The following is a 13,944-nucleotide window of genomic DNA, read 5'->3' on the forward strand; positions in this document are numbered from 1 at the left end:
CTTTCAGTGCGAGTGAAAATGAGCCAGTCCTATTCAAGCAGTCAATCTGTTTCAGACCTTTTTGTTCTTCCAGGGCAATGAAAAGGCATCACCGCATGGGAAAGTCAAGCTTAGAACAACTTACATCACATTCATTTAGGGGAAGGACAAACCCAAAAGGATATGTGACAAAAGTGTTTCTCAAGAGCTCCTTAGGATATATCTGACATAATAAACAGGGAAAAACAAAGTTAATTAAATATTTGCCCCAAAGAGATGAAGAAGTCATTTGACGAATGCAACAATCATTTCTTTTGACTGAGGTTCCAGGGATACAGAGTTTTGTGTTTGCTATTTGTTTGTCTTGACATTTTTTGTATTATGCACTGCTAGAGTAACCAGACACAATCCATTGCTAATATCAGCTCATTATGTGTTAAACTCTCTGCTTTTTTTTTCAAGCTGCAAATGGGAAAAAACAAACGGGAAAACAAATGCATTCCTATGAAATAGAAAAAGGCAAACAATAAAAACAACCTAAGCTGTTCAGGAATACCAGATTGCATGAAAATGTAAGAATATGTTGCTAATAACCATACTGGGTGCCTTGACTTTAAAAATTAGCTTACAATTACTTACACTCTGTTCCCTTGGACAATATCAACATAATCTTCTGATCGAGCATAATAGCCATCTGGGCTCAAAGCACCCCAGAAATTGGACCAAAGCTTCCCATGACGAGTTACAAGTGGAGCAATTATCTTTCTGTGAAGTGAAATATTGAATAAGAAAATATGAACTGCTGCACGTAGACTATATGTCAAAATATACCAGCTTTCCTCAGTCTTGAGTATAGTGTAGTTAAAAAACCAATGACTGTCAAATCTCAGAACAGCTATTCTGAGCTTAAGCTGGAAGAAACATTGTCAAGTACCCACTGCCCAGAGAAATCATCAGTGTAACAGAAACAAAGATTCCTATAAATCAGAGGTGGCTTGATTTTCAGTCAAGCAAAAAAATACTGCCCATAGCATAATGACAAAAAGCATCACAAAGTCAAAGACATGGGGGAAGGGGGGGAGGACGGGAGGGGAGAAGGCACAATGAGATTTAACTCTAACCAGAATTTAGCAAGAGTAAAAGGGGAAATCTAAGTTGACCAGAATAAAAAGAATAAAATGGCACTTTGTTTCAGAAAGTGCCTACTGGTAGACATATTTTGCAAAGCTTCTGTTTCTTCTACCTGGCTTTTAGCCTCTTTCTACAACAGTAAATATTACAAGGAATATAATGCAGGACTGACAGCCACATCTTTACTTAAGCTCCATCCCTTCGCACTAGTAGGTCACAACAGACATTGATAATTTATCTTTCTGTGATTTGTTACGATGAGGCAAACATGACCTACCTACCTAATACGGGAAGTTACAAATTGGCAGGAGTGAAGTGAACAGCATTGACAGCAGGCCCAGTCTGCTGAAAGCTGCTGCTGATAAAGTCACAGCTTTGTCTAACTTAAGAGATGATACTAATACAAGGAGAAACTGGTCATTAAAGCTGCTTCATGACCAATACCTTTCCACTATTTTATTGCATCTATGATTTAAAAAGAAAGTAACAGTACTGCAACATTAGAGTAATAAACTCTAGGGAGTTTTTGTTTGATTTTATTTAGGGTTTTTTGTTGTTGTTATTTGGGTTTGGTTTTTTAAACATTTTGTGTGTGACCAACTTTGGAATTAATATTCAGTGCAATCTTAATGAATTTCATGAAACTTGCTTACACCATACCATTCTCTTCAGAGGAACTTCGAAGCATTTGAAATTCACACCAGGAATTGTTGCTTGACAGGGACAAAATGCTTTGCAAATTGTTGGCCTTCAAGCCTGTTATGAACTAGGGCAATCAAACACTACAGGCAAACAATGAGGATCTAACTCTGCAAGAACAGAGGGGATCTTATTTTCTGTGGATGGGCCCCAGAGAATCCCTTCAAGTTGGAGGAAATTCTGTAAAAATCAAGAGATATACTACACCTGTTCTGTTCTATCAGTATTCTTAACGTTTTGGGGTTTGTCAGCACAACATCTGCATCTATGCTGAAGTAATATTCACATGCTTTATCCTGGCGACAAAGGTCCCTAAAAAGACAAAAAGTAATGGTTAACTCACACACGTCCAGAAAACATTCATAAACAACACAACAAAAAAAATGCAAAAAACCCAAACCACAACCAAGTGCCCTACTCATACACTGTATTAAAAGCCCTCTGCTGCATAGTATAGTAAAAGAAAGGCGTCTTCAGATTACAGTATTCTGATAAATTAAGAGAAGATTTAAAAACATGGATCAGATGCCTTATATTTTCCTTTTAATAAACTAAGTGATCTCTAACCTTTACCAAGTTCACTAAGATCTACTATGACCTGCCCTAATGGAAAATGGCAGGGCGGGGAGGGAGGGGGAAAGGAATCAAGCCACTAATTTATATAGTTGGATATCAGTACAGTCACTTAATAGTGGAGTACGAGCTTATTAAGCACACTTCTCTAGTAAGTAACTGCATGTGGCTGTAACACTGCCTTTGATGCTACAGATATGATCAGCTGATCTGCATAGTAATTGAAACCTTGTGGAGTGTGTAATACAAAAAGTACAAAAAAATATATACATATTTAAAGACCTTTTCTTAGTTTTCTTGTGACCAACAAGAGTAACAGTTAGTAAAGAGAAATATAAAACAATTGTACAGGCAGTGAATGGAAATCAGAGAAAGGAACTGAATTTGTCCCATACACTATTTCTATCAGAATAAATTATTTGCATAGGTTCCCATGTCTTCAAGAGAAAGCTTCAACCAAGCAGAAGACACATTCTACTGTAAATATAAAAGTAAGATACACGGACTACATTTGTATGTTTCTGGCAGGGTACACTTGCTAGGCTAAGATCCAGTATAGTGAATTCAGCTTTCCTATGCCAAAAGAATAGTAGGAGATTATAGCAAATCAAATATACTTTTAGAGGAAGTGGAATAAGCAGTAGCTTTCTATCATGCAGGTGGTATTGTTTATTTTGCCTATTTTCCCCACTATTATTGACAGAACTTGCATGAATTCCATCGTAACAGCTTAAAACAATAGAATTATTTTACTTTCTTGCTTTAAAATGTTTATAAACACTATTTTAATTTAAGTTTGATGTGATTTGATTGCTTGTGACTCCCTCAGAAGATCTGATAAATGGTTGATGTGACAGGCCACATACAAGTCAAGGCAACTGCTGGCATGGCTTCCTGCCTGCTGCTCCTCCATTCCCCTCCACTACCTAATACAGCACTTCATCCAGCATTTACGAGTTGTGCTTGTAAAATCTTGCTGTGGGGTTTTGTAGCATAAAGAACTTAAAACTCTAGGGAGCTCCCTACTCCTGGCTTGCAAAGCCAATGGTTAGAAAACAAGTGGAGTACAGGAACTCTGCTGAAGAACAGCATCATCTGAAACAACTGCAAAATGACTCCAAGTCCTTTCTCAGAATGTTTCCTCCCAAAACAAAAGACAAGTGGTACTCAAGTTTTTGCTCCATTAAGAGCCCAGAGTTAAGGCTATCTAGCATACTAATTCTAGTAGAAAAGAAGCGATTTTAGTATCCACTCTGATGGCCAGCACCTACTAACTGGTGGTGGACCTAGAAAACTTTTGCCTGGAGCTAATCACCCAGCTTCTTCCAAAGACATCTAAGAGCCATTTGTTCCAACTCCCTTCCCATCACGTGACCAAACACATTACGCATTTAGTCATGTCCTATTGTACAAGAACATGCACTTGCCACGTGAAGGATACGCTACAAGACTCCAGGAAATTTGTCCACAGGAAACAGGCTGGAATTGCTCTGGTGCGACTCACCCAAGGTAAGTTAAGCTCCCCTAGACCAAAGCATTTAAGGTACCCAGAGAATGCCAATTGCATGGTCTCTCTGCTGCACAGATTTATTTTTAGTATTTGCAATTTCTTCTGCATAGGCCAGAACCAACCAAACCCAGCACCCCTATATCGCTGAATTTGCTCATTCAGGTTTGCTAAACTCTTGCTTTTAATACATGACATGTCTAAAGAGTTTACATAGAGCATTATATAACTTATGTGTGTGTATACATAAATATATTAAAAGGGTAAAAATCAAGGCTACTATTCTGATCACACTTTGACTCATTTTTCCCCCTATTTCTTTCTATACAGCATTGAATATTGGGTCCCTAAATGGCAAAACTTCATGTTTAAAGCATAATTCTCCTCGCGTTTCCAGACACAAGTCATCATGTCAAATGTCAAGTATAAGTTTGTTAGTGACTTTAAAGTGCAAATGCAAAAAATCTTCACAAAACACCTCCAGTTTCAGGTATACAGAAAAAGAGTTACAAAAGTTTCTGTCAAAATTAATAAAGTAAGCCTACTCTTAAGAAATTCATGCGTCTTCTCTTTAGGCTTTGAATGTTGCCAGGTACCTTTCCCAAGGAAATAAGAGTAATCTGATATTCTCATGTTTTAAAGTATTACCTTCATATAGCGTATGTTAAACTCTCCAGATGTAGAAATCCCAGATTATATGTGAAACTATTTATTACGTATATCCGGGTCACAGCAAGGAACAAGTGGAAAGTGCTTTTTAGCAATACTCATATGTATAGTAATACACTTCCTAATCTAAATTCAATGGCTAAAACCTTTAATCTACTTGCTTTACACTCCACATGCTTATAAACTAAGACCAAATAATGAAAAGAAAGCTATATTCTTGTACATAACTTGAAGCCATTTCAGTGTAATGATTAATGAAAATTTAGTAGAAGGCCAACATTTTTTGTTAGAAGTGTGAAGTGAAGCTCAGCAGATCAGTTTACAGTATTTTGCAATCAGAGTGATGTTTAACTTTGCTTACAAACTGAGAGCCCATCTGGAACAGTGACCTCATCTGAAAAGGGAAAGTGTCACTGCTCTTCTCTTCATCAGACTTTCCACTGAGATATTCCAAGGGGCTGGTTGTTTATAACACTGAAACATATAGTCTACTCAATTCCTTTGCCGTTGAGTCACTCACACTATTTTTTTTTTTTTAGACGTAGACTGAATTTGCCATTAATCAATATATCATTTTTATACCTCTCACAGTTTGGAAATATAATTCCAAATGTGGACTGTGAGGCTGAAGGGAGAGCACTTCAACCATTTGACAGACCTCTGAAAGAAAAGGTGCCCCAGATACAAGTCTGCAACACTCACTGAAAGACTGGGTGACAATGCCTGCCATTTAGGATTACATTTTGCATCTCTCTAGATAGCCACAACAGTATAAAGAAACTCTTTATCACTCATCACTAAAAACAAACAAATGTATCCACAAAACAGACAAAGTACTAATGTTTAGTTTTGCATGCCAGGCTTAAGTATTGTTACCGCAGTTACCACACCTGGAAGCTACTGAACGCAGATATGGGTGGGAAAATTGTTTTTCTTTTACAATACTCAAAGTTCAAAATATTCCTTCTCCATCTGAAGCTGAAACCCAAAATTGCTGAAGCGTTCAGGAGAAGCAGCTCAAGAAAATCCAAGTCTCCCCAGGAGAAATCACTTGACATCTGGGAGACACAGATTTAATCCCTGCTCTTCCTTTAACCACAGATACTTGTCCTACTCGTGGGACTGAAAGGGAGCCCCTCCTGCGTCCATGTCATCATTTATCAATACCAATGGGAGCTTGGAGACAGACTTAGTATCTTCTCAATTCCAAGAAGTACAGAGGAGACTCCAAATTCAGCTCAAAATGCAACAGTAAGGTCAATGAACTCTCTAACTGATACTGATGTCTCCACTATTCTTCCTGAAACTTTTGAAAGCTTTCAATGTAAACTTTCATTGAAATGTGCACATTTCCACTAAAAGTTGAGATAAATCACATTTTTTAAAAAGTTCAGGAAAAATCCGAGCTAGTTCTATTACTAACATTTTTGAGGGAGGAAAAAAAAACAACCCCAAAAAAGAAACCCCAAAGTCCACAATTACTGGCGCAAAAAAGATTACAGAATATAAGCTTTTTATAAATAAAACCTCAGAGAAGTGAATGAGATAAATTCCTGTATTTCCCCACTTTCTGTTACTGCTTGAATATATTTCATATTGTTATTTTACATTTCCTGTCATAACAAATTCTGTAACAGCTGGATGAAATCTCCTCTCCAAACAAGTCAAACCCACAAATGAACTTTTTCTTAAAGAAAAAAAGAACCAACTGTAAGCACTCTAATATATTCCTTGTAGACAAAGGCTAAAAAAAGAAGGTTTAAAGGGATGTATGCGCAGAGAAAATACTCAGACAACACGCAGCTAAACTTTCCTTCTCTTTATTCTACTTTATTTTCCTCTCTTTCTATTCTGTTTCAGCCCACGATAAGGAAAGCTGTGCACTCCTGCCTGCCACTATTGTTGAATTGTAACAACTCTTTGCTGACTGCACAATTTTTGGTCCTCTCCAACACCTATCCAACTTTCACAAGTGCAGGAGAGGGCTTCTCCATGTCAAGAAGAAGCAAGAAAGCAAATGCTTCAACTGTTCATTATCACATGAATGAGAAAAGTAGACAGGTTTGCTGCATGGCTACGCCTGAAATTAAAAAAAATGTTATTTTCTTACATTTATGTTGTCAGAAAAGAGTCTCATTTACTGAGAACCGCATTGTGATTTATCACCACTTTTTACTGAGCCAAAGAGGGGAAAAAAAAGAGGTAAGGAGAAAACTGACCCAATCGCATTATATACTCAAAAGTATTCTGCTGAAAACAAACCAGACCTTCAATGTTTAAATTAACTCTCTCTTTTTTTCTCTCTTTTTTTTTTTTTAAATTCTATCACTAGGGACTGAACAGTATTAATAGAAGCCTGTTTTGCTGCTTCAGATAAATAGACTTTTTGTGTGAAATGTGCAAGTGAGGAGACCAAATTAATTCTAAATCTACTGGAAATTAACAGAGAGATACTAAAATGGAAATAGATACTTAATGGAAGAAGAGAGAAAGCAAGTGTTTGAGGCAGATGGAACAAAACTATCAGTCAATAATGCAGACAGAGGCAGAAGAAAATTAATTATAAGACTGACTATATCAATCTCTGTAAATCAAGCCATTAAACAGGTTTGGAGAATCCCTCTTTTTAAATTATTCCCATTGCAGTATTAGTGAGAAATAAATGAAGTTATTATGTTGGAAGCCAGCTGAAGGGTTGAAAGCAAATAATTTTTTATAGTATCTATCTCTCCCATGAACATCCTGTGCTTTTGAGCTAGATTTTTGAGGAAAAGTAAAACACAGCTGTTCCAGAGAAGTGGTCATGTTCACAAGGGCAGCCAAGCAGACCAGGAGTGCAAAAAAAGCAGCAGATGAACTGAACCTTCTTCAGTCAAATTGAAAGAGCCATCAAATTAAGTCTACAGTGTTCACGTGAAAGATCCTGCTGCTAACACTCCTACCTTCTGGATGATTCAGGATTTTGGCACGAAATCATTCTACATACATTATACTTCACATTTTCTCTGTATGCTGTGTATCTCTTTAGGACAGAATCTTTATTAAAGAAGCCTTTTAAAGCAGGAGCAACATGGGTCAAGTTATATCTAGACAATGGATAACACATCACAGTGTATCCGGTGGTATACATCACACGTATGATTATCTCCCTGCCTCACATAACAGAATTTGAAATGATTTTGTGCAAATATAGATTTAAATTACTATTTTTTATCCACAGATCAAGCAAAGACCATATATCACATTAAAAACTGTCATTTAAACTGGCAGGTTTAAAGATCTTTGGGTGAGATTAGTAACAGTATAGAAATAGTTTATCTAAAGATTCTGCCTTATGGTGTCTATACAACAACAAAGCGGAAAAAGCAATTCCAGAAATTCCACCTCAGTTATGTGTAATATACATTACTTCAAAAAGTTTGCAAACATAGTACATTAGCTTTAGAGACTATTGGAAATAAAGAAAGAATGATTCATAAACATCTGAACAGCTGCTTACACTACACTGGACATCTGCAGCGTTTCCTAGAAAGGCTACAGGAGAGGCTTGGACCTCAGCCAAATACCAGTTTCCCAGTGGCTTCAGCATAACAAAACCCCATTCAAACAAATTTCCAAGAACACCCTGGAGACTCAGGACTAGACCTTCATTTTTCAGTTGATGCCATGAACGGCCTATGCTATGGTCTTAACCTCTAAATATAAAAGAAAAGGGCCTTTTGAAATTAATTTCTCTGCTCTGACAACTCATGGAAGATTTGGGAGAAAAAAACATGGATGAATTATGTGAGAATGAAGCCTGCTCAAGGACCACAGCGAGGTCTTGGTGGGATCCTGGTCTGTAAAACTCCATAATCTGACTGATGGACATAATGGGAGAGCCATGAGCAAGTGTTAGTAGCCAGCGCTGGAGCCACTGAGGAGATCGCTTGACAGGCAAGTCTAACGTGGGATACATACACCAGGGTTCAGATTTAGGCCTGGTAAGTGCCACGTTTAAAAGCTAAAGAGTTGGATTCCCTAATAAGAATGGAAGGAAAAAAGAGAAAAAGCAAGACCAAGGATAAGCGTCAGTTGCCTTTACAAGTCCTGAAAGCAGAAACCTCCACTAGAGTACTTCTAAAGGATATTCCTGTCTCTTTGAACCATGGGAAGAAATATAATTCTTTCATCTATATGTCCAGGTCAAGCTGTAACCATATCTTTACTTAAATGTAATGTCATTTAAAAAAAAAGGGAGGAGAGACCAGAACAAAAGTACAATTGTTAAATGCATAACCAGTGCAAGTGGTACTTCTATTCTGTGAGATCGCTGTGATAATTTAGCATGAAAAGGTTTTGAATAAAAAATAAAACTAAATACATTTTTAGAAGATACACTGCAATTAGAATTTCTATGTACATTTGCACCTGTTTCTCTACCTTCTTTTTTTTTTTTAAATTACTACTACATATAATTTTGTGCACAAACTTTATAAAAAGTTTGTTGTATTGGACCATCAATTTTATTTCAATAGCATTTTTAAAAAAAAAATATTTAAACTTTACAGTTTATGCTTAGCATGTTTTAACATATACCCATGTTTGAGATCACTATACTGTAAAACTAATCTGACACCTCTTATTTCTTTGTAGTCTACTATTGGCTACGCCTCCTTTAGAAGACAAGATGACACAATACCAAAGTAGTCCAAAGCAGAGATGTTTTCACAAGGATCAACAGCTTTTTATATTAGAGAAAAACCATAAAATACTCAACAGTTCATATCTTATATCTAGACCTTTTTCTACCACAAAAGCTCCCACTTTTGTATCTTAAGATGTAAAGTTGTTAGTGTTTAAGATGCAAAATAATACACATAAAAGATGAAAAAATGTTGGCGTATGCATCATATAACAGATTTAGAAATTAGAATTTACATTCCCATGTTCCGGGCTTCTGCTTGACTCAGATTTTCTTCAGGTCCAACAATTTTTATACTTCTGATAATGTTCTTGGCTTTTTCCCAGAATTTCTTGATGTGCTTTTCATGGTAAACCTCCTGTAATCATGTTAACATTATTTATAGTGAATGAAAAGTACAACTTGCTGTGAAATCATAAACATAGTGTCCAAGAACACATTGTATTCTACCCTAAACAAACAGTATTTGAAGATGTTCCAATATATCTGTCATTAAAATGAAGCTCTTCTGTCCAAAATTTTAGCAAAAGAATCCAACACATCAGCAATATAAAACAAAGCTCCAGACCAATGATGCAAGATTCTCAGCCTTGATAGTTTTTCAGGATATTTATTTTACGATCTTCAAATCCCATCCTACAACCCCAGTCTTTACTTCTTTAAAATGTAGTCACAGGTACTGTTTCTATAATTTCTAATTACCCACCCTCTAATTTAAGAGATCTCAGCTGCATGCAATGCTTCCAACCCCATGCCCTCATTTATAGCTTTTGCATATTATGGCTGACACAAGAATAATTAAAATATTGGGTAGGGTTTTCCCCTCTCTATGATAAAAAAAAAAGCTATTCAGTCTTTTATATTCACCTCAAATACCATACGACTTCTGGCTGAAGCAAAGAAACTTAGCATAGCCTACAATTCCTATGTGCACATCACATTTATAACTTTAACATCCACTTACAAAAACAGACTGAAGACTTTAAAGATAAGCTTTACTTCTATTACTCAGGCCTTTTGTGCTACGATATCAACAGTAATGCACGCCAAGTGAAAAAAGGCAGAATTATATTTTCCTCCATTTTCTCTTCCAGACCAGTTTTTTCCAAAAGACTTACACATGTCCGTCACCTTACTCATGAAAATAGCAATACAGAAGTCACTGGTCAAGCATCATCAACACTAGATTGTTAGGTAAAAGCACTAAAAAATATTTTAAAAAGCAACTTATCTGTACTGCCATTCAAAATATACCTGGACACACCAGTCTTTCCCTTGGCACGCAGCAGGAGCACCAAGAAAAATATAAACGCACTGGGGTATCAATGAGATGAAAAGCAAATCCAATGTTAACTCCTGGATAATAGTTATCCAGTAATAGCTATCGTTGTAGGTCCCTTCCAACTGGAACTTTTCTGTTCTTATTCTACTCTGTTTTTATGTCCATCAGTACTTCAGCCAGAAGCACACACTTTAAAATAGAATCTTTTGCATTACTGAAAGAAAGAATCTAAGCACTTTCTTTAAAGAGAGACTTCAGTGAGCACTGTCACAATTTCACTTAATTTGTATATTTTTTCCATTTCTGCACACTAAATTCTGAAAGATTATTTCTTCCTATGCAGTTTAACTATGTACATATATTAAACCCATATACTCCCTCACACACTTTCATTCGTACCATAATTTCCAGAATTGAAGCTTTGCACAGTAGCAACATTGTACTTACATTATTGTGAATGAAGATACTGAGTGCCTCCTTTGGGTAGTCCAGAGTCAACAGTCTGTCTAAAAATTTAGGTAGGAAAGGAGTGGGTTGTTCAATGAAAACACCAATTTTTACTCTTGGATATTCCTAAAAAAAATGATATTTTGACACAACCAATAAGACTTGCCTCCTTTCTAAGATTAGTTATATTAAAAAGCAACTAATGTCATGTTGTAGTAACTTAGGCCACACAGCTTTCAAACTATCAAACCCAAATAGCTCGGAAGTGCTATGCCCCCTGTTTATTGTCACTGACTTCACTAAATAAGCAAAGATAATGGATTTAATATTGCTAGAAAACTCTTTGAATTCCAACAACAGAAACTGGAAGTAGAAAATAATGTATTATGTTTTTTAAAATTCTTACATTAAAAAAAATTAAAACATCAAAAAAGTATTTAAGGAAATACACCTAGAACTGCACGACAAATTCATTTTTTTTAAAGGACCGTACATATATATGTTACATTTACAGGAAAATATAGGGAAGACCAGTTTTTTCAATAGTAGTTAAAGAATAAATACCACAAAGTATTTTACTCGTGTACTTTAAGCCAAAGACGGCAACACCCTTCCATACACTCACATGTACTATTTCCCCCTGACCATTGTAAGCAGGCTCTGCATTACTTCCCTACTCACTGATTTTATCAAGACCTTTAGTGAACTAACTAGAGCTTCTCCCCCTGCATCCAAGGTTACTGAAGTTTTATCCATCTTATTTTAATGTAAATTCACATCTTTTGAGCAGTGGTATTAATTCTTGGCTTGTACGTGCTTGATATAGAGATCGTGACCACTAAAACAAAACCTAGACAGTACTTTTGTGTATTCCTAAAATATATTATTACATTATGCGAGACAGAAATTTAACCTTCAAAGGCCTCGACTCTTACACAAAGAAATGCACTGATTAAACAAAAATTTTTTCTACCTCTAAAACACACAGTTAGTACAAACGTCTAACCCACTACAAGGCTCAGAGAGAAACCTTATATGAGTATAGAAGGCTGCAAGTTGGCTTTCCTTAAGCAAGCCAACACCCACTTGAAAAATGTCTGGATAAACCATCAGCGCATGTCAGTATTTCAGAGTGTCACTGTCTACATCGGAAATCCAGAAACATACTGGCAAGTGCACCAGATCGGAAATATTAGGCACTAATCTTTACTCTGACTACCTTCTATTCACAACTTCATCTGCAAACCTAATACGTACTCATGCAGACATCCTAATAACTTCACAACAGCTATGAAGACAAGTACACTGATGTGTCTTGAAAAAAGCAACTGTGATATTCTCTGGCAACCACTCCATTGAGGCTGGTGTCATGGTAACTGGTACCGCTGATAGCGAGTGATAAGGAAAGCAGTCTGTTCCATCGGGCTTGCTACGCTGAACACGTATGCATGCTACCAATAAGGGAACTGCTGCAATAATTTATTTTGCATATTTCTCTAATTCTAAGGCATTTTCCCCTTATTCTCCAGGACAAAGAGAAGCAGGTTCAGGCTGGACCTGCAAAGGTTATAGGGACAATCAGGAATTACTAACACTCCTTCAATACTCCAGAGCGTGAACCACTTGGCTCCAATGTCTACGCTAAAATCTCAGGAGTGTGACCAAAGCAAAACAGTGCTTAAAAAAGTTAAGAATAAAAATTCCTGCAAACTGCATCTCCTTAAAGCAGGGAGTTCATCAATCTAGAGCCTGGTTCACTACACTATAAAAAGTTGTCACTGCATAATCTGAATCTAGGTCAGAATGAACAATTTCAATACCCAGCGTTTTGAGTATATCAAGTCTGAAGTTTTGGTGCTTCCCAGTTAAGCCTCAGCAAAACCACTTTGGGAATACCTAGTCTGTACCAGGATGTTAACGTTTTCTCTGACAGATTTTCTCTGACCTTTTCACTAAGGTCATATGTTTGCCTTTTAAAGTTTACTTTTTCACAACCATTAGGTAAGTGTATGGCAAGTTTTGAAAGAAATACAGGACAATGCTCTGTGCAGTCTTACTGAGACAAAAATCCAGGAACCCTTGCCACAAGAGGTGCCAGTGAAGCAAGAGGATGAGTGAAGTCATCCTTTCCAACCGCACCAGAAAGTCTCCATACCAGTAACAAACTTTAGAATTTAAGAAGTAGCTCTAGGGTGATTAAGTTTGTTGTCCAATTTAATTTAGGTTTTAGAAAAAAATAACTTAAGAAAAGTGGCAAAAATTTCCACTCATTGAGCCAATGTGCATTCTTCAACTTATTTACCATTACCCTGCTTTGACCTGGGCAGGTAGCTACTTTGGGGGTGGCATGGGCTGCTGCTGTTAGCAGAGAAGAAAGCAGTTACTGAGTGTTTCCACACCTCAGCAGTGGTCAGAACAAGGGAGGTCTTGCTCCTATGAACAGGACAAAGACAGAACAAAAGACTCTGCATTTGTGGTTCTCAGCTCCTTCACAGGTAACCCCAAAGCTCAGCTTTTCACAGGCCATGCTCCCAGCACCTCCTCACACTGACCCTGGTAGTACCTCAGGCTCTTCTGTTTATCCATCACAGAACAACCTCCACAGTCCATGGCAATGCTTCCACCCACCTCTGCCTTGCATACACCTACCCCTGAGCTTCACAGAAGGAAAAGTATCTTTGTGCCATGATAGAAGGCAGCAAGCCTTATGAAGTTCAACAAGGCCAAGTGCAAGACCCTACACTTGGGTGGGGACAATCCTCATTATCAATACAGGCTGGGGGATGATGTGATAGAGAGTAGCTCTGCGGAAAAGGACTTGGGGGTACTCGTGGATGAAAAGCTGGACATGAGCCAACAATGTGTGCTTGCAGCCCAGAAGGCCAATCACATCCTGGACTGTATCAAAAGAACTGTGGCAAGCAGATCCAGAGAGGTGATTCTCCGCCTCTACTCTGCTCTCGTGAGACCCCA

The 13,944-nt window shown here is 37.2% G+C and overlaps 1 protein-coding gene across 2 annotated transcripts in view; it reads right to left on the reverse strand.

Annotated features, from left to right (window-relative positions):
• PLOD2 (procollagen-lysine,2-oxoglutarate 5-dioxygenase 2) overlaps positions 1–13,944 on the reverse strand; it is a 59,052-nt gene that overhangs the window by 8,787 nt on the left and 36,321 nt on the right. For both annotated transcript variants that reach the window (XM_074591507.1, XM_074591506.1), the window contains exons 9-12: positions 10,972–11,097; positions 9,479–9,600; positions 2,017–2,121; positions 619–744 (exon numbers count right to left, since the gene is read on the reverse strand). In XM_074591507.1, coding sequence (XP_074447608.1) covers positions 619–744; positions 2,017–2,121; positions 9,479–9,600; positions 10,972–11,097 — 479 coding nt within the window. The remainder of the gene's footprint in view (positions 1–618; positions 745–2,016; positions 2,122–9,478; positions 9,601–10,971; positions 11,098–13,944) is intronic.

This window comes from Larus michahellis, chromosome 6 (genome assembly GCF_964199755.1).
Source record: "Larus michahellis chromosome 6, bLarMic1.1, whole genome shotgun sequence".
In the NCBI taxonomy this organism is placed as follows: Eukaryota; Metazoa; Chordata; class Aves; order Charadriiformes; family Laridae; genus Larus; species Larus michahellis.